Below are 22,272 nucleotides of genomic sequence, written 5' to 3' on the forward strand. Positions count from 1 at the left end.
CATCGAATCTCTACAAAAAAGGATCTCTGCAAAAACAGTATAATATCTATATAGGGGACATGTGACAATATAGCCATACCACTATATACGTGCTGAGATGCTCCCTTTAAGCTTAGTACTCACATACCGTGTTTGGCAACATGCCTTTAATCCTTACCTGTTTAGTAAAATCAAGTGACACATATTGATATGTTACTGTAGTTATATTTTTGATGAAGAATAGGCACCTATATAACCATATCACTACTTCCATATGTAAATACGCTCTGACAGCCTCCCTTTAAACGAGATATTACGTGTGTGACGTTGCCTGGATCTAGCCATGATTTTGTTTGTGAATGTATACAATGTGTATCTTTTATCTTCATAGTTTTACAACTTTGCAGTGCAACGTTGCTAAATTTTGCACGTTGCTTTCGAGAGCATTTGATTTTTAAACTGCAGTAGTAAATATAAGCCGTAAAAACTGTCATGTTCCATTATGTAGAATAGTGTTACTTGTTATGTCTCAGTCTAGATTAATATTCTTCTTCACAAACACACACAAGAAAACTCAATATTACTTGGTGGTCTGTTTTCATATTGTTACACTTTGCCTTTCATCTTCATTTATGGAGCATTTGGTGACACCAGTGTGTATTTAGAGAACATGCATTAGCCCACACATTGAAATATGATTATTTATTTTACAATGTGAATCAAAGTTATACTCTAATGTAACAAAACCCATATTTAGATTTAATCTATGAGATTTTAATTTCTGAGAATGTTCCACTTCAAACTCTGCAGCTGATGTTGGGTAATAGAGCCAAAATAGGGAAATTCCTATTAGGTGTGACAGTGACAGCATATATATAAGGAGGGGTTTTACCAATAAAAGCAAGATGTGTTCTTCCTCTATGTACTCTGCTTTCACTGACAGTGAAAGTAGTCATGATGTTTGACAGCACAAGATTCTCTTTTCTGTGTTGGAAAAGTTCCGAATCTAATTTTCTCCTTCTATTCTTTTTTGGAATTGCTAACAGTCATTCGATAGAGAGAATTAAAGACTGTGGGATAACATGCTCTCAGGTAAGACGCTTGTCATGCATGTTAAAGTACTATTCTTCAACATTAATGAAAATACATGACAATACTACATTTTATATTCTGATATTATATAGCCTACAATGTTAATTTCTTGTATTTTATTTCTGAATTGTTGCATATTTGTACATTTTTATAAAATAAATTGATACAATTTATATCTAAACCTACATATAGATGATTTTTCATTTATATTATGATTGGGTGATGACATTGGGCATCATAAATGACAGAGCTGTCAATTATTTTTCTCTATTTTTTATCTTTTGGCTGCTTTAAAATAAAATTAACTAAAAAAATAAGCTTTTATGCTGAAAAGCTGAGCTTACAATAAACAACCTTTGGTATATATATAAAAAGGCAATCTGGTAAATGAGTTTCTATAGAATGGTCACAGAGTTGGGTTTACGAAAAGAAACATGTATGAAGAAGGTGGAATTAAATACAAACTCCTTAAGATCCACCGATGTTCTTCATGTTCCTAAGGTTTGTAAACAGTAGTAATTTTTCCAGCAGATGACGCTAGATGTCACTGCTGCTGAAAGCCTTTATGTATTTCTGTAGTATCCTTGTAATGTTCTCAAGCACAGCCTACCTCTGCTATCAACACGGGTCACATGCATACACAGTTTGAAATATACAATAAGTAATAGTTATGATTTGACGACCAAGTTACCATGAAAATATTCAGATTTGTGCCTACAATTATACATCCATTTACATGAATGTTAATCTTTAAAAATGTCATTGAAGCAGAACCTCCCTTAGGTTATATGCGCACGTACATGCTGAAATTTCTGCAGTGATTTGGCAGTGCATGTGCGCTTCAAATCGCTGCAGAAACACTGCATAATAGATGCAGTATGTCTGCAGAATAGATGCCGATTTCATGCGCTCTGGATGCGCCTCTCCCATAGACAAAGTGGGAGCAACATCCAAAGCGCACGGAATAAGTGACATGTTGCTTTTTTAACCTCTGCGATTTGGATCAAAATTTCAGCATGCAAATCGCTGCGCTCAAAAAAGCAACGTACGGATGGATTATGCACAATCTACATACATTGTGCTGGGGACGCATGCATTTACGCTGCAGTGCAATATGCAGTGTAAAGGGATGAAAAATGCACACATGCGCACATAGCTTAAGCCCTTCATACACAATAGATAGCTCAGCCGCCTGCTATCTCCCCCGAGTCCCCCGTTATTTAGGAACACTCAGCTCCGTCAAGCATTCCCATATCCTCTGTGAGAGAGATGATCCAAAACTCTTCTGACAAAGGCTGATCTCCCGTAAAACAAAAGGACATCCAAATAACCAGATCCTTCTATATCTCAACATCAATTTTTGGTGGACAGTCAGGAGTCCCCCCCCAAAACATTACACTGTTGGCCGATCCCACAGTAAGTCTGTATGGGGCACTTCGAGAGATTATCCTTATCAATTATTGGATCATTTTCTTAATCTCCCTGCTGTCTTTGATTCTATAGTTTGTAATCATTCTGTTTTATCGAAAACCTGCAATACCATCCTGGTGAGCTTGTGCTGTATTATAGCAAAGAGTGCTGTAGTGTATGGCATGAGGAAAGGAGGGAGCAGCAGCCAGGCTGTCCCAGATTAGGCAATGCGTAAACTGTGGTCAATAGACAAACCTATGGCCTGAGGGTATATTTACAGGCAGCAGATAGATCCTTGTTTTGGCATCAAGCACAATGAATTCTGCAATCACCATTCAGATGAATGGGACAGTTACAGAAATTTCTGCATCAAATCTGCCACAATATAAAGCCAAGTCCATATCTCACAGAGAAAATCCAGTGTGGAATCAGTCAAGTAATGCATTAAGATTCTGTTACAGGTTTATTGTGGATTTGCTACAGATTTCACCCTATGCCTTGTAGAAGGTTTATAATTCCTCAGCACAGGTCAGATTCGACATGGAAATTATTAGCAGTGTGCAGAAGACTAGTGATGAGTGAACACTAAGATGTTCGAGTGATCAGTAGTCAAAACAAGCAGGTGGGTGTGATTTCCCGAAAATAAGACAGGGTCTTATATTATTTTTTGCTCTGAAAGTTGTGTTGGGGCTTATTTTCAGAGGATGTCTCATATTTTTCCATGTATTCTTGAACAAAAAATAAAATCAACATTTATTCAAATATAATCATGTCATCACATTCTGGAACAGCAATATTTTGTGTTAATCCTATTACTGGTTCAGATGCACATTTTCTTATGTGATCTGCTATTTTCATGGTGCAGAACCAGTCTCTAGTGGTCAGGGATATACACCATATTTTTAATTGCCTGCTTAAATTTATTATTCTCTATGTACTGGTAAGTTTACCCACAAAAGAAAGCAGACACCCCATAAAAGAATCACACTTACCAGACCCCAAACAATTAGAGATGGCAAGTGAATAGTCTCTCACATAAAAATCAGCATTGCTGTCAGATCCCCTTGTGTTCTACAGAAGTTGGCTCCCCCTGGTGACGCGGAGTGATACTGGTACCCAATCTGTTTGTGAGAGCTGGAACGGTGCAGCTGGAATGGTTAGGAACCTGACAGCAACACAGATCTCTGTGTGAGAGCCCATCCACCATCATCTCTTGCCAACTGTAATTGTTTGCGTTCTTGTGAGTGTGTGTGGGGGGGGGGGGTAGTTGGGGTTGGGGGGTATCTGCTTTCTTTTGGGGCTGTCTGCTTTCTTTTGGGGATGTCTGCTTTCTTTGATAAAAAGTTCTGTTGTGTTTTTTAACTTTTTAGATGCTTGGATATTTCCTTCCTTATGGAACTGCAACAAGGGCTTATATTTGGAATAGGACTTATATCTTAAGCATACTCCAAAAAGCCTAATACTACTGGGGCTTATTTTCGGGGTAGGTCTTTTTTTCGGGGGAAATAGGGTATATACCGAGTATAATGGAAGTCAATGGGAAACTTGAGCATTTTTCCAGGAGTCTTCTTCATTCCATAATACTTGGTACTAGAGTCAAGCCTGTCCGAGCATTCGACTGTTCGATTTGAGTACTGAGCACTCGAGCATATTAGTGCTCGCTCATCACTACAGAACACATTTCTGAAATCTTATTTCCTTTTGCTCTGCTACTCCTGTAATACACTACTAATTTTTTTGCAAATCTGAACAAAGCCTTAATGGAGCTGTTTTAAGTGCAATATGCTCTTATGAACTCAGCAGAAATGTTTTTTTTTTTTTGCAGCTTGTGGTTTACTCTTCTGTTTTAAATGATTCCGTCAACTGTTATATTTGATATTCTGAGTTGACTTTTACTCACATTATTGAGATGGAAAGGTAAATGATAGGAGTAAATGACACATTTTATTTAGATATTTATTTTATCTTACTGGAGTTTTCATCTGATCAAATAATGGTATATTACTAGAATATGACATTCTACTAAACACAAGAGTTTAACCACATCATGGTGACAAAGTGGCAAATTCATGTGAATATATCTTAAATTCAGTAACTGCTATGTGCTTGATAATGATGGGAACATTACCGAGGACTGTTGTACTCAGAGACCATTGATCAGCATAAATCACAACATTTTAGTGATTGGTGGGGTTACCACTGGTTTGAAAACTATCCTTCAGCTGATAACAACATAAGCACATAATAATCTGGAGATATTTCACCCCATGCTTCCAGAAGTTCCTCCCACAAGTTGGATTGGCTTGATGGGCACTTTTTGCGTACCATACGGTCAGGCTGCTCCCACAACAGCTCAATAGGTTTGAGATCTGATGACTGGGCTGGCCACTCCATTACAGATAGAATACTAGCTGCCTGCTTCTTCCCTAAATAGTTCATGCATAATTTGGAGGTGTGTTTTGGGTCATTGTATTATTGTAGGAGTAAATTGGCTCCAATCAAGCACTGTCCACAGGGTATGGCATGGCGTTGCAAAATGGAGTGATAGCCTTCCTTATTCAAAATCCCTTTTACCTTGTACAAATCTCTCACTTTACCAGCACCAAAGCAAGCCCAGACCATCACATTACCTCCACCATGCTTGACAGATTATGTCAGGCACTCTTCCTGCATCTTTAGGCTATGTGTCCACGGGAGAATGTATCTGCGGATTTTTCTGCATCAAAATCCGCAGCTTTCCCGCAAAATCCGCACCTTTTCAAAGGTGCGGATTTACCGCGGAATTGCCGCGGATTTTTTTTTTTTCCCCAATTTTAACCCCTTCAGCCCCAAGCCTATTTTGACCCTAAAGACCAGGCCATTTTTTGCAATTTTGACCAGTGTCACTTTATGAGGTTATAACTCTGGAACGCTTCAACGGATCCCGGTGTTTCTGAGATTTTCTCATGTCATATTGGGCTTCATGTTAGTGGTAAATTTAGGCCGATATTTTTTGTGTTTCTTTGTGAAAAAAACGGAAATTTTGCGAAAATTTTGAAAATTTTGTAATTTTCAAACTTTTAATTTTTATGCTCTAAAACCAACGAGACATATGACACAAAATAATTAATAAATAACATTTCCCACATGTCTACTTTACATCAGAACAATTTGGGGGAAGAAAAAAAAAATTTAAGGAAGTTATAGGGGTTCAAAGTTTATGAGCAATTTCTCATTTTTACAACAAAATTTACAAAGCCACATTTTTTAGGGACCACATCACATTTGAAGTGATTTTGAGAGGTCTACATGACACAGAACACCCAAAAGTGACACCATTCCAAAAACGGCACCCCTCAGGCTACTCAAAACCACATTCAAGAAGGTTATTAACCCTTCAGGTGCTTCACAGTAACTAAAGCAATGTGGAAGGAAAAAATGAACATTTGACTTTTTGCAACAAAAATGTTCATTTAGCCTCAAATATTGCATATTCACAAGGGTAGTAGGATTAAATGAACCCCCAAAATTTGTTGGGCAATTTCTTCTGAGCACGCAGATACCTCATATGTGGCGAAAAAACACTGTTTGGGCGCACGGCAGGACTCGGAAGGGAAGGAGCGCCATTTGACTTTTTGAACAGAAAATTTAGCTAGAATCGTTAGCCGCACCATGTTGCGTTTGGAGAGCCCCTGAGGTGCCTAAACAGTGGAGCTCCCCCATATGTGACCCCATTTTGGAAACTAGACACCTCATGGCATTTATCTAGATGTTTATTGAGCACTTTGAACCTCTGGGGGCTTCACAAAAGTTAATAGAGTTGAGCCGTGCAAATAAAAAAAATTTTTTTTACCACAAAATTGTTACTTCAACCAGGTAGCTTTTTTTTTTCACAAAGGTATCAGGAAAAATTGCACCATAAAATGTATTGTGCAATTTCTCCTGAGTACACAGACACCTCATATGTGGTGGAAATCAAATGTTTGGGTGCACAGCAGGGCTCGGAATGCAAGGAGCGTCATTTGACTTTTCAAATACAAAATTGTCTGGGATAATTAGCGTATTCCATGTTGTGTTTGGAGACTCCCTGAGGTGCCAAAACAGTGGAGCTCCCCCACATGTGACCCCATTTTGGAAACAAGACCCCCATGGCATAGAAAAAAAAATAGGGCGCACGCACAAATGTTCTGCAAAAAAGGGGGGGGGGACTAGGTAGGATGGAAAAAAGAAGTCCTGTCCAAAGTCGAGTACGACTGCAGGACGATTGCTGATCAGGTACCTAATTGTACATGTTTTGTTTTGTTTTTTTTTTATTTGGGGTGCACAAAAAAAAGCAAAAACTAGAGCAACAATTACGTACCTGATCAGCCAATCACGTAGCTGATCAGCACTTGGCGGCAGGCAGGTGGGGGAGGAGGAGGGGGAGAGGGAGTGGGAGATGCGATTGGGGATAGTTAGAAAAGAGCCACGAACAATACTTGCAGGATGGATCAGAACAGCGGCAGATTGGGGGGCGGCAGATTATGGGGCGGCGGCAGATGGGGGGGCAGCGTCATATAAAGGGAGCATCTGTGAATGTGAGACGGCGGCGGCTGGGATAGGGTGGGGGCGGATTGGGAGAGGGCGCAGTGGATGCAGGAGCGGCAGAGGATGGGGGGGAAGGGGAGATGGCAGGGAAGGGGAGTGGGAGGTGAGATTGGGGATAGTTACCCTACAGGATCGATCTAGGCAGCAGGATCACAGGAGATGAAGGAGGCAGCAGATCGGGGAGGGTGAGAGGTGGGAGAGGGAGCGCAGCGCAGATCACGGGGGAGACAGGTGAGCAGAGCACAGATCACGGGGGAGACAGGTGAGCAGAGCACAGATCACGGGGGTGAGAGGTGAGGGAGCGCAGATCACGGGGGTGAGAGGTGAGCAGAGCGCAGATCACGGGGGTGACAGGTGGAGGGAGAGCGGACAGCAGATCACGGGGGTGACAGGTGGAGGGAGAGCGGACAGCAGATCACGGGGGTGACAGGTGAGGGAGCACAGATCACAGGGGTGACAGGTGAGGGAGCACAGATCACGGGGGTGACAGGGGAGGGAGCACACATCACGGCGGTGACAGGGGAGGGAGCACACATCACGGGGGTGACAGGTGAGGGAGCACACATCACGGGGGGTGACAGGGGAGGGAGCACACATCACGGGGGTGACAGGTGAGGGAGCACACATCACGGCGGTGACAGGGGAGGGAGCACACATCACGGCGGTGACAGGGGAGGGAGCACACATCACGGCGGTGACAGGGGAGGGAGCACACATCACGGCGGTGACAGGGGAGGGAGCACACATCACGGCGGTGACAGGGGAGGGAGCACACATCACGGGGGTGACAGGTGAGGGAGCACACATCACGGGGGTGACAGGGGAGGGAGCACACATCACGGGGGTGACAGGTGAGGGAGCACACATCACGGCGGTGACAGGGGAGGGAGCACACATCACGGCGGTGACAGGGGAGGGAGCACACATCACGGCGGTGACAGGGGAGGGAGCACACATCACGGCGGTGACAGGGGAGGGAGCACACATCACGGGGGTGACAGGTGAGGGAGCACAGATCACGGGGGTGACAGGGGAGGGAGCACACATCACGGCGGTGACAGGGGAGGGAGCACACATCACGGCGGTGACAGGGGAGGGAGCACACATCACGGCGGTGACAGGGGAGGGAGCACACATCACGGCGGTGACAGGGGAGGGAGCCCACATCACGGGGGTGACAGGGGAGGGAGCACACATCACGGGGGTGACAGGGGAGGGGGCGAGGTGGGGGGAGCATGCAGCACATCACGTAGGGGAGGGGGCGAGCAGCACATCACGGAGGGGAGGGGGCGAGCAGCACATCACGGAGGGGAGGGGGTGGGCACCAATCACGAAGGGGAGGGGCCGGGCAGCAGATCGGAGGGAGCGGTGGCACTATGACAGATGGAGGAAGATGGGGATCGCGCAGCACATCACATCACGGAGGGGAGGGGGCGGGCACCGATCACGAGGGGGAGGGGCCGCGCAGCAGATCGGAGGGAGCGGTGGCACTATGACAGATGGAGGAGGACAGGGATCGCGCAGCACATCACATAACGGAGGTGAGGGGGCGGGCACCGATCACGAGGGGTGAGGGGCCGGGCAGCAGATCGGGGGGAGCGGTGGCACTGTGGCAGATGGAGGGCGGCGGCAGCGGATCGGGAGGTGTGGGGGTGAGGGTGCGGGCAGCAGATACGAGGGGTGGGGGTGCGGGCAGGAGATCGGGGAGACAGGTGGCAGATCGCGGTGGGCAGCGGCGGCGGCGGATCGGGAGGCTTTTCGCCGGTTTCATAAAGTGCAATGGCAGCGTGGCAACTTCCGGGTCCCATGCTCCGGTCTCATAACAGCATGGGACCGGAGCTTGTCGCCCTGCCATTGCACTGTATACACTCACTGTGCTGGCGTGCTGCAGGGACGACAAGGGAAGCTGATGGGGGCGATCACCGGCAACAGGTCCACTGTGATTGGAGAAATCGGTCACAAGGCCGATCTCTCCAATCAGAGCTACTGGAGCTGGGGGAGGGTGATCCAGTGAGGTCACCCAGCTCCAGCCAATGGCCAGTGCTACAGCTGCACTGGCCAGGGCTGGATTTCAATGTTTCAGTCATTTTAAATGGCTGGAACATTACAGTGGCTGTGATTGGTTGAGCGGCGTTCGTCAGCCAATCACAGCCTCCGTAGGTCCGGGGAGGAGGCACCACCCCTCCTGAGGTCAGGAATAGGTCCCCTCCTCCCCGAATCTGCGGTTTATGTTAACATATTGCAGTCACCGGAGGCTCCGGTGCCGCGATTCCGCCATGACGGAAAGATCCGTCCTTGGTCGTTAAGGCCCAGGGCACAAGGACGGATCTTCACGTCCATGGTCGTGAAGGGGTTAAAGCCAAAATCCGGATGAAAATCCGCAACAATAATTGACATGTTGCAGATTTTTCCGGATCAAAATCCGCACGAAATCCGCTGCGGAAAAATCCGCAGCGTGGGCACAGCATTTCCAAAATGCCATAGAAATGGCTGGGAAGTGCCTGAGCTGCAGATTTTCGGGAAATCCGCGGCTTTTTCGCGAGAAATCCGCGGCAAAATCCGCGCATTTTCCGCAGCGTCGGCACATAGCCTTATAGTTGTTCTGCGTCCCACAAATGTTCTTCTGTGTGATCCAAACACCTCAAACTTCGATTCGTCTGTCCATAACACTTTTTTCCAATCTTCCTCTGTCCAATGTCTGTGTTCTTTTGCCCATATTAATCTTTTCCTTTTATTAGCCAGTCTCAAATATGGCTTTTTCTTTGCCGTTTTGTCCTGAAGGCCAGCATCCCGGAGTCGCCTCTTCACTGTAGATGTTGACACTGGCGTTTTGTGGCTACTATTTAATGAAGCTGCCAGTTGAGAACCTGTGAGGAGTCGATTTCCCAAACTAGAGACTCTAATGTACTTGTCTTGTTGCTCAGTTGTGCAGCGGGGCCTCCCACTTATCTTTCTACTCTGGTTAGAGCCTGTTTGTGCTCTCCTCTGAAGGGAGTAGTACACACTGTTGTAGAAAATCTTCAGTTTCTTGGCAATTTCTCGCATGGATTATCCTTCATTTCTAAGAACAAGAAAAGACTGTCGATTTTCACATGAAAGTTCTCTTTTTCTGGCCATTTTGAGAGTTTAATGGAACCAACAAATGTAATGCTCCAGATTCTCAATTAACTCAAACGAAGGTCAGTTTTATAGCTTCTCTAATCAGCAAAACTGTTTTCAGCTCTGCTAACATATTTGCACAAGAGTTTTCAAGGGATTTCTAAACATCCATTAGCCTTCTAACACAGTTAGCAAACACAATGTACCATTAGAACACTGAAGTGGTGGTTGTTGGAAATGGGCCTCTATACACCTATGTAGATATTGCATTAAAAAACAAACGTTTGAAGCTAGAATAGTTATTTACTACAATAACAATGTATAGAGTGTATTTCTCTTTAATTTAATGTTAGCTTCATTGAAAAAAAATGTGCTTTTCTTTCAAAAATAAGAAAATATCTAAGTGACCCTAAACTTTGGAACTGTAGTTTGTACATTTTCTGCAGGCGGACACTTGAACGTAGTAGACTCCTGCTTTGCCCTGATAGGGGACAAACCTTGTTATACAAGTTTATCTGTAAGCAACAGATCCGTAAGATACAGATGCAAAAAACAAGCAAAATCTAATCAGCAGAGGGCCTGGTCCGAGTTCCACAGATCCGAAATTTAACAGATGTGTGAATACATCTATTCTTCTCTATGGGACCAAGTGCTGTCAGACATGTCATATTCACGTGTGAATGTAGCCCAAGGCGGGCTTTGCACGCTGCGACATCGGTAACAATGTGTTACCGATGCTGCAGCGATAGTCCCGCCCCCGTCGCACGTGCAATATCTAGTGAAAGCTGTCGTAGCGATTATTATCACTACGGCAGTTTCACACGCACATACCTGCCGTGCGACGTCCCTCTGGCCGGCGACCCGCCTCCTTCCTAAGGGGGCGGGTCATGCGGCGTCACAGCGACGTCACACGGCAGGCGGCCAATTGAAGTGGAGGGGCGGAGATGAGCAGGATGTAAACATCCCGCCCACCTCCTTCCTTCTCATTGCAGCCGGGAGGCAGGTAAGGTGAAGTTCCTCGCTCCTGCGGCTTCACATACAGATCGCTGCCGCAGGAATGAGGAACTACATCGCACCTGTCGCTGCACCGGCATTATGGAAATGTCGGAGGCTGCAGCGATGATACGATAACGACGCTTTTGCGCCCGTTCATCGTATCAAAAAGGATTTACAGGTTGCGATATCGACTGCGACGCCGGATGTGCGTCACTTTCGATTTGACCCCATCGACATCGCACGTGCAATGTCGCAACGTGCAAAGCCGCCCTAAGGCTAAGTTCCCATGATGAGGATTTGGTGAATGTTGATGCTGCAGATTTTATGCAACATTTCTGCACCAATTAGCTAAATTTAGCTTACTTGCAATTTCTCTGTATACTTTAGTGCATTTTTTTTTTGCATACGGTTTTATCATGTATGTTTTAAGCTGCAGTTTTGTCTCTTTGGTATATCATGTTTCAGATGAAAGTTCTTGACTAGGGTATTTTAAAGTGTCCAGGCACAAAATACACACAAAGCTGAGTGTCTTTGGAAATATATGGCCATAGCAGCCTTTATTAATTACAAAAAGAACATACTCAATATAATAACCTTATTACCATAACCTTATTTCTTGAGGAGATCCTGGATGGCCTAAACCACTGAACAGCACCAGAATACCATCCCCAGTTTGTACCACTCCGACTTGGGGCTGACCAATGTCACAGTGCTGTTCCTTCTCCAAATTTTAACCTGTTCCCTGGGAACCGTGTCAGCTGGAACTTAACCATAACCAAGTATGAAGGGTCTGCATACCTCCAATGTGACCCCTTACTCTGTTAACCAAGACCCTCCCTGACCTCCTCACCTCAGCTGCCATGACATTGAATACAACATATCATTAACCACCACCCTATCGCATTGATTTTTGCAAATGAAAATATGAAGCGGAAAAAATGCACCGGTTCGCATCATGGCAACTTAGCCTAATGTGTATGGGTGCTCCTGACAGATGATTGTTTGGGGAGGTAAGGATCTGGCATGTCAGATTTTTACTGCCAATGCTTTTGTTCTCTAATGATGCATTTATACTGCGACCGCAGGGGCTCAGGAATGTAATACTGACCGTATAATGCATTGCAATATAATGTATTGCAATGACTGTGCATTGTAATACATTATATCAGTGATCAGGGGAATAAAAAGTAATGTCCTATATAGAAACTAAGTAAAAAAAAATTGTAAAAATATAAAAAGAAAAATTCAGAAGATAAAGAACAAAAAAATAAAAAAAATATATATATAAAAGAAAAAAGTACACATATTTGGTATTGCTGCATCCGTATCAACCTGATCTATCACATTTTCACACTAGTTCACCCATTCAGAAAACACGGTAAAAAACCCCCCAAAAACGTAGCAAAAACGTTTTTTTTTTATCATACAGCTTTTAAAAAAGTCCATTAGCCAAAAAATTAAAAAGCTATAGCCATCAGAACATTACAATGCAAAACTATTTTTTTTCTATAAAATAGTTTTCCTGGTGGAAATGCGGCAAATCATAAAACAATCAATATAAATGTGGTATTGCTGTAGTCTTACTGACCGGATGAATAAAGCTGTGTTAACACTTTTAAGACACGGTGAACGGCGTAAAAAAAGACAAACCTAAAAAACATATTCCTAAATTGCTTCTTCATGATTCTGCCACACCAAAAGCCGAATACAAAGCAATAAAAAACACTGTGATGCCCAAAATGGTACCAACAAAAAAATCCAACTCATCCAACTAAAAACAAGCCCTCAGATGAGTCTGTGAGCATAAAAATATAAAAACTATAGAATTCAAAATTCGGTGATGCAAAAATACTTTATTTAAAAAAAATGCTTTTCAGTGTTTTGGCCAAACCTAAAAAAAGATATATATCTGGTATTGCTGTAATCGTACTGACCTGAGGAATAAAGCTGCCAAATCACTTATACCGCAAGGTGAACGGCATAAAAATAAATAAATAAAGCCAATTCTTTAACTGCTGTTGATTTGCATATTTTGCCTTCCAAAGATCGCAGTAAAGGACGCTTTACACGCTGTGACATCGCTAGCATCGGCTAGCGATGTCACGTGCGATAGCGCCCGCCCCTGTCGGTGGCACGATATGTGGTGATCGCTGCCGTAGCGAACATTATCGCTACGGCAGCGTCACACGCACATACCTGCTCTGCGACGTCGCTGTGACCGTGGAACCGCCTCCTTTCTAGGGGAGTGATTCGTTCAGCGTCACAGCGACTTCACAACAGCGTCACTGAACCGCTGCCCAATAGAAAAGGAGGGGCGGAGATGAGCAGCCGAAACATGCCGCCCACCTCCTTCTTTACTCTTTTTCCGGTGGACGCAGGTAAGGAGATGTTTGTCGTTCCAGCAGCGTCACACATAGCGATGTGTGCTGCCGCAGGAACAACAAACAACATCGTTACTGCAGCAGCAACGATAATTGGGAAGAGGGGGGCATGTCACCAATGAGCGATTTTGAACGTTTTTGCGACGATTCAAAATCGCTCATAGGTGTCACACACAACGACATCGCTAAAGAGGCTGGACGTGCGTCACAAATTCCGTGACCCCAACGAAATCGCTTTAGCGATCTCGTAGCATGTAAAGCCACCTTAGGCCTGTGCCACACATCCGTGCCTCCGGCACGTGTTTGTCATTTTTTACACGTACCGGCGGCACGGAGACACTTTAACCAATGCTACCCTATTGTAGCAGGCACACACACGTAAAACCACACGGAACGTGTGTCCGTGTGCGTTTGTACGTGTGTGCGATTTTCAAAGCGCTGACATGTCCGGTTTTTCGCCGGCAGCACGGGTGTCACACGGCCCGCACCCGCACCACACGGGTGTAGTGTGGATGCGGTCCCGTGTGACACGCGCCGGAGAAAACACACATGTCAGTTAAAAAAAAAAAAAACATTAACTCACCTTCTCCAGCCCTCCTGTCTCTGCCGCTGCTGCCTCTTGCTGCCGACCGCCGCTCATTATTCTCATTGAATATTCACTTCACTGCCTGGCAGCAGCAGCAGAGGGGAGACGGGAGGGCTGGAGACCGAGGATCAGCACCACGGACAGCAACGCGGACAGCAGGAAGGACCAGGTGAGTATAATAATTACTGATTCTACGTGTGCTATCGCGGATAGCACACGTAGAACACACGTGTCACGCACGTACCAGAGACACGTACTTACCTGCACGCAACACGCAGGGAAAATACGTGTCTCTCGGCACGGGCGTGAAATTCACGTGAGTGTGGCAGAGGCCTTAAGGAGTGGCTCACATTTATCCTGTGTGCTAGTCTGAGCGTTTATACCGGGATTACATGTAACTCCCTGAATAACATGATTCAGACAAAATTCCGAATGGAAAATTCACTGTAATGAAGAAGATGGAGTCACTTTGAATTCCCATCTGGTCTATGGTCATGTGTTTTGATGTAAACAAAAGTGCAGTAATCAACACTTTTGTTCACCTTTGAAAGATAAACACCACAGAACAGAGGCCAAATGGAGTCCAGAATAACTCTTCTGCCTCATTACAGTGAATGGATCCATCGGGGGTTTTACCTGAATCACGTATTATGAAAATGTAGATGGAAACCCCGATGTAAGTACTCAGCATAGAGCACAGGATAAATGTGAACTGATCCAAAATATTCTGTACCCCAAATTGCCAGCAAATAGCATTCAACTCAACCCACAAAAACACAAGACCCCACTCAGGTCCATAATATGTTAATGGAAATATTGGGGACTTCCTCGCTACTAGTAGATCAAAGACTTTGGACAAACGCTATGCCCCTCTGCTCAAAAAGAAATCCAACAAAATCTCCTCTCTCAAATCCAAATGCTCGCCTCCCTTTTGAGCCCAACAATGTGCCTAAACCACACTTAACGTCCATCTGCTTGGCATAGTGAGGAAGCCTTAATAATTTATGGGGTGCAGGTTTCCAGATGCACGAGCTGGGCACAAAGTACTGGAGCTACAATGTACTGAGCATAACAAAGGCTTAGTTGCACTTTTTAATTCTGCAACATTCACTGCATTTGACACCATGGGTGTTTTCCAGAGACTAAGTCGGGCTTTGCACACTACGACATCGCAGGTGCAATGTCGGTGGGGTCAAATTGAAAGTGACGCACATCCGGCATCGCATGCGACATCGTAGTGTGTAAAGCCTAGATGATACGATTAACGAGCGCAAAATCGTCGTAATCGTATCATCGGTGCAGCGTTGGCGTAATCCATAATTACGCTGACGCGACGGTCCGATGTTGTTCCTCGTTCCTGCGGCAGCACACATCGCTGTGTGTGAAGTCGCAGGAGCAAGGAACATCTCCTACCGGTGTCACCGCGGCTTCCGTAGGATATGTGTGGCGCCCCTGACCTGGTCAGGCACCACTGAGTACTGCACCCATGCTGGGGACAGTACAAAACAGGTGATCCAGAAGGCTGACCGAGGTGTGACTACACAGGCGCATAGTGATCAGGTCTCACACATTTACCTTTGAGAGGACCCCTGGGGATCCCAGGACGGGGCGAAGCCTCCATCTCCACTCGAGGGGTGTGGTAGAGAGCCTGGTTGCTAGGTGACGTAGGCAAGAACAGGAGAGGAGGGAAGAGTGAGCCGAAGACAGTTGAGTGGTGAAGTTCAGGGAGGGCAGAAGCAGACCCTGTAGCTCTACACGATTCTGACAACGTACGCGCAGTGACTACCGACGGGGGAGAACGGTCACCTGGTAGTGCTGCCCGAAATCCACACACGGCTAAAGAGAGAGCAACGGAGTGGAAAGTAAGGAGACTGTCAGGGAGATACCAGGCCCAAACGGGTAACAGGTCCCAGTGCAGGGATAGATCCACCTGTCCTTTGCCAAACCTGCATGAGGGGGCACTTTACACCCCCAAGACAACACCACAGAGTCCGCAGCCACGTAGCCAAAGTGAGGGCCCATAGCTCACAGGAGGCAAGCAGCCGGAGTGACCTGGTCCAGGCTACAAGCAAACGGGCCAAAAGAAGGGGAGAGAGGCACCAGCAACTTCCCTGGGCGACCCCAGCAGGGCTTCAAGCAGGGGTTACCCCAAAACACAACGGGCTAAGGAAGGCGAGTTGGTAGCCACCCTCATAAGTCAGCCTGAAGGACACCTGGTTCCAGCCTGGTTCATCCCAGCTACGCCCGGGTTACTCACCCTGCCACCATCAGTGAGTAAAATCCCTGAAAGACATCCTGCTTGTGCGTGTGAGTCATTCTGCGACTTGTAGTTCCACACACCTACACGGAACCCTGGGGCATGCCTCACTCTCAGGAGGCTATTACAACTGACTGCACCTACTATCAGCCCCAGGCACCCCTAATCTGCAGTGGCGGTCTCCATTGACCGCAATTCTGAGAGTGGCGTCACGACAATCAAAATAGAGGATTTCCTACCTGTGACGAGATCCAGCCGCGTGGAGTCCCTGAAGGTAATGCACCGCTGCACCGACACCGAGCCTCGGGGCCCCACATATGCGGAAGGAAGGAGGTGGGCAGGATGTTTACATCCTGCTCATCTCCGCCCCTCCGCCGCTATTGGCCGCCTGCCGTGTGACGTCGTTATGACGCCACACGACCCGCCCCCTTAGGAAGGAGGCGGGTCGTCGGACAGAGCGACGGTCGCAGGACAGGTGAGTGCATGTGAAGCTGGCGTAGCGATAATTTTCGCTACGCCAGCTATCACACGATATCGTACCTGCGACGGAGGCGGGGACTATCGCGTGCGACATCGTGCTGGCACTTAGAGGCTCTGCAAATGGAGTCCGCACGCAAACTATTCTAGGAAAATTGGAAAATCTGTGCTCCAAAAATGAAATATTGTTCCTTCCCTCCCTAACACCTGTAGTGTCAATATGGTCACTGCACCCCTAAATGAATTAGTTAAGGAGTACAGTTTATAAAATATGTCACTTGTGGTGGATTTCTGCTGTTTTGGCATCTCAGGGGCTCTGCCAATCTGAGATGACACCCGTAAACCATTCTAACTAAATCTGAACTCAAATATGGCTCTCCTTCCCTTTTTTACTTTGTACGGTGCCTCGAAAGTAGTTTTCAACCACATATTGGGTATACATGTACTCAGGACAAATTGCACAAAAAAACTGCACGGTCCATTATCTCATGCTACCCTAGTGAAAATGAAAGATTTGAGTGCTCTGGACCTCAGACTTGGCCAAAGGTTCACCTTCCAACAAGACAATGACCCTTAGCACACAGCTAAAATAACAAACGAGTGGCTTCAGAACAACTCTGTGACCATTCTTGACTGGCCCAGCTAGACTCCTGACCTAAACCCAATTGAGCATCTATGGAGAGACCTGAAAATGTCTGTCCACGAATGTTCACCATCCAATCTGATGGAACTGGAGAGCATCTGCAAGGAAGAATGGCAGTGGATTCCCAGGTGTGAAAAACTTGTTGCATCATTCCCAAGAAGACTCATGGCTGTACTAGCTCAAAAGGGTGCTTCTACTCAATACTGAGCAAAGGGTCTGAGTACTTATGACCATGGGATATTTCAGTTTTTCTTGTTTAATACATTTGCAAAAATTTCTACATTTCTGTTTTTTGTCTGTCAAGATGGGGTGCAGAGTGTACATTAATGAGAAATAAAATGAACTTTTTGGAAACAAAGAGGGAAAAATGTAAAGTGGTCTGAATACTTTCTGTACCCACTGTATATTAAACAATAAGATGTAAACAGGGACTGTGGAAACATGCTATCAATATAGAATAAATAAATAGGTTAATAGGATATGTACTACAAAAAAGGTAAATTCATACTAAACATAGTGATACAAATTGTATGTACAGAAAATGTTAAAAGAAAAAAATGCCCCAGTAAATTCCCTATACACTAATAAAGTGCCAGCACAACAGTATGCACTTAGGAATGGTGCATATGTGTATACGCAAAATACGCACCCAATGGCACACACAAGAGTAAAGGCCCCGTCACACGCAGCGATATCGTTAGCGATATCGCTAGCAAGCATACCCGCCCCGTCGTTTGTGCGCCACGGGCAAATCGCTGCCCGTGGCGCACAATATCGCTAGGAGCCGTCATACGGACTTACCTGCCTAGCGATGTCGCTGATGCCGGCGAACCGCCTCCTTTCTATGGGGCGGTTCGTGCGGCGTCACAGCGGCTTCACTAAGCGGCCGCCCAATAGAAGCGGAGGGGCGGAGATGAGCGGCCATAACATCCCGCCCACCTCCTTCCTTCCTCATTGCCGGCGGCCGCAGGTAAGCTGTAGATCGTCGTTCCCGAGGTGTCACACGTAGGAATGTGTGCTACCTCGGGAACGACGAACAACCTGCGTCCTCAACAATCAACGATTTTTAGAAAATGAACGACGTGTCAACGATGGACGATTTGGTGAGTATTTTCCATCGTTAGCGGTCGCTCGTATGTGTCATACGCAACGACGTCGTTAATGATGCCGGATGTGCATCACGGAATCCATGACCCCGGCGATATATCGTTAGATACGTCGCTGCGTGTAACGGGGCCTTTAGACTAAGTAAAAGAATATTCAAGTGAGGACAACAGTACATACATGTCCACATGATGAGAAAGAGCAAGTATCTACATAATAAAGATAAAGTCAATCTAAGTGCATTAGGCAGGAGGAAGTGTCCCACTGCATGGGACATGCTTTTCGCATTTGAAATGCTTCGTTCGATTCCTAAACTATCAAAATATAAAATTAATCTGATCAGTAAAGTGCATAATGAGAAAAAAATCAAAACACCAGAATTATATTTTTTTGTTCATTGCAACATTGCAATATAATGCAACAAGAGGCAATCAAAACACTGCATCTAAACAAAAATGTTATATTTAAAAATGCCAGCCCAGGGGGCAAAAAATTAAGCCATCACACAGCCTCAGATCACAAAAAAGGAGAACCCTATGGGTCTTCAAAAATGATGCCAAAAGCATCCTTTTTTTTTTGATAAATGACTGTTTTTTTTCCCACCACTTAAATAAAAAAACCCTAGACGTTTGATATCTACAAACTGATATTTCCAGATTAGTTTTACCATATAATGAACACGGTAAATATAAAAAACCAAAAAACGTGGAATTGAACTTTCTTTGCAAATTCAAGTCACTTGGAATTTTTTTTCCCATTTTCCAGTACACTATGTTGGAGAATGAATGGTGTCATTCAAAAATACAACCCGTCCCACAGAAAACAAGCCATCATATGACTATATTAATGTCAATATCATCTCCCTGCATATTGTAACCAGTGACAGCCTTTGGTATGGAGCCTCTCATCTGGCTACTTTTCATTTAAATGGGTTTCATTTCTTTTAGCACTAAAGTGGTTAAGTGCCAGTTTTTGCTACTGCAGCTTTTCCTAAGCAGTTCCTTGCTGAGTGATCTGCTGCACTTACTAAGAAGTCACGTCCTTCTACTTCAAATAGCAGGGTATCCCAGCAGTCCCTGCTGAAGATACAAAGTCAATTGTGTCCTGGCTGCCTGTTAGGCCTCCGTCACACATCCTTGCCTCCGGCACGTGTTTGCCATTTTTTACACGTACCGGAGACACGTACACACGGGGACCTAGGTAATCCCAATGGTTAGGAGACACATAAGTATTTCGGAACGGAACGTATGTCCGTTCCGTAATTATGTGTCTCCGTGAGTTCCATACGCTGACATGTCCGTGTTGCTCCGGCAGCACGGGTGTCACACGGCCCGCACACGTACCACACGGATGTAGTGTGGATGCGGTTCCGTGTGACATGCGCCGGAGAAACACACATGTCAGGTTAAAAATAAAAAAAAACACACACTCACCTCCACGAGCCCTGCAATCTCTGCCGTGGCTGTCACCTGCATCCGTCCCCAGTGAATTTGAACAACACATCTTATTCACTGGGGGCCGGAAGCAGCGTCAGCGGGGCGTGGCCTGTGCCGGACGCTGTCATTCAGCACCACAGACAGCTCCGGAAGAAAAAGGTAAGGCGGGGCTTTTAGTTCTCCGTGTGTTATTACGTATAACACACGGAGAACACGTACGTGCCACAAACACGGCACATGGGGAACAAACCACCCCTTTAACACGGACGTGACAAAAACGTTATGTTTTGTCACGTAAGTGTGGCAGAGGCCTTAAGAAGGTTCTACGAGTTTGGTTCCCGTGCTCAGGCTATATCCTTTCATGTTGTTTTTTTCACCCCTGTTTGTCTTTAGTTCCCTAGTGTGTTTTTAGTGCCCCTCTCACTAGTTCAAGGGCCTCCCGTTGTCTGTGTGTCCCCAGTGCCCCCCTTTTTCTGGTGTTTTTTGTTGTGCTTCAGACAAATGTTGCATGACAATTACCGTATTTTTCGGACTATAAGACACCCCTGACCATAAGATGCAACCTGGTTTTAGAAAAGGAAAATAAGAAAATAAAATTTTAAGCAAAAAATGTGGTCATGACACACTGTTATGGGGCGAGAATCAGCTGCTAACACTGTTATGGGGGTAATATCCCCAAATTCTCTACTAAGGTAGCCCATCCTGGTAATGATCCTCCTGCCTTGTATATATATATATATATATATATATATATGTCCCTCATCCTGGTATAGCCCCATCTTGCTATATACTGCCATCCTGGTATGTACTCCCATCCTGCTATATACCTCATCCTGGTATATGGCCGCATCATGCTATATACCCCCAACCTGTTATGTGCTCCCATCCTGTTATATACCCCCATCCTGTTATATACGCCATCATCCTGCTATATACGCCATCATCATGCTATATACGCCATCATCCTTCTATATGCCATCATCCTGCTATATGCCATCATCCTGCTATATATGCCATCATCCTGCTCATATACCATCATCCTGCTCATATACCATCATCCTGCTCATATACCATCATCCTGCTATATGCCATCATCCTGCTCATATGCCATCATCCTGCTATATGCCATCATCCTGCTTACATGCCATCATCCTGCTCATATACAGTGGCACGGTGGCTCAGTGGTTAGCACTGCAGCCTTGCAGTGCTGGGGTCCTGGGTTCAAATCCCACCAAGGACACCATCTGCAAGGAGTTTGTATGTTCTCCCTGTGTTTGCGTGAGTTTCCTCCGGGTTCTCCGGTTTCCTCCCACACTCCAAAGACATACAGATAGGGACTCTAGATTCTGAGCCCCAATGGGGACAGTGTTGCCAATATATGTAAAGCGCTGTGGAATTAATAGTGCTATATAAATTAATAAAATTATTATTATTATTATTATATACCCCCATCCTGCTGATATACCCCGATCCTGCTCATATACCCCCATCCTGCTCATTTACCCCTATCCTGGTGTAGGTCCTGCATCCTGTGGCACACACAGAAAAAAACCCAAACAAACATTTATATTCACCTTTCCTTGCTCCACGCAGCATCGCTCCTCCTCCGTCTGTGCCAGCAGCGCTGTGTGGAGCCGGCCACGATCCCTGCAGCATCGCGATGTCCTCCTGTCTGTGCCGGCGCGGCCGTGTGGACACGTGCGCACAGTGATGACGTTATCCCTGTGAGCACCGCTAGTCTCCACTAGAGTTGAGCGCGGTTCGTGGTTCGTGGTTCTCCAGTTCGTGGTTCGAGTGATTTTGGGGGCTGTTCTAGATTGAACTAGAACTCGAGCTTTTTGCTAAAGCTCGATAGTTCTAGTTACGTTCGAGAACAGTTCTAGCTGCAAAAAGCCAAGCTAATTACTAGCTGGCTTTCCGCTGTAATAGTGTAAGTCACTCTGTGACTCACACTATTATGAAATTTCAGTGTATAGTGTGCGGGAACAGCGCATTCAGATCACTGCTGCTGGGATAATGGCGATCGCCATTTTTTTTTCCCTTGTCTTCCTTCCCTAAGCGCGCGCGTGTAGTGGGGCGGGCCAGCATGTCAGCCAATCCCAGACACACACACAGCTAAGTGGACTTTTAGCCAGAGAAGCAACGGCATGTGTGATAGGATGTCCATGTCACATGTCCCTGCATTATAAAAACGGATATCTGCCCGTCAGGACGCCATTATCTGCCTTCTGCGTCTGGGTGTCAGT

At 45.6% G+C, this 22,272-nt stretch overlaps 1 protein-coding gene across 1 annotated transcript in view; it reads left to right on the plus strand.

The window, feature by feature from the left end:
- The first annotated feature begins 920 nt into the window (after nucleotides 1-920).
- Nucleotides 921-22,272, plus strand: part of IL17REL (interleukin 17 receptor E like) — a 356,565-nt gene continuing 335,213 nt past the window's right edge. The window contains exon 1 of the mRNA XM_075342547.1: nucleotides 921-1,071. Within this exon, the coding sequence (XP_075198662.1) occupies nucleotides 934-1,071 (138 nt within the window). The 5' untranslated portion in view covers nucleotides 921-933. The remainder of the gene's footprint in view (nucleotides 1,072-22,272) is intronic.

The sequence above is a fragment of the Anomaloglossus baeobatrachus genome, chromosome 4 (genome assembly GCF_048569485.1).
Source record: "Anomaloglossus baeobatrachus isolate aAnoBae1 chromosome 4, aAnoBae1.hap1, whole genome shotgun sequence".
NCBI classification, from domain to species: domain Eukaryota; kingdom Metazoa; phylum Chordata; class Amphibia; order Anura; family Aromobatidae; genus Anomaloglossus; species Anomaloglossus baeobatrachus.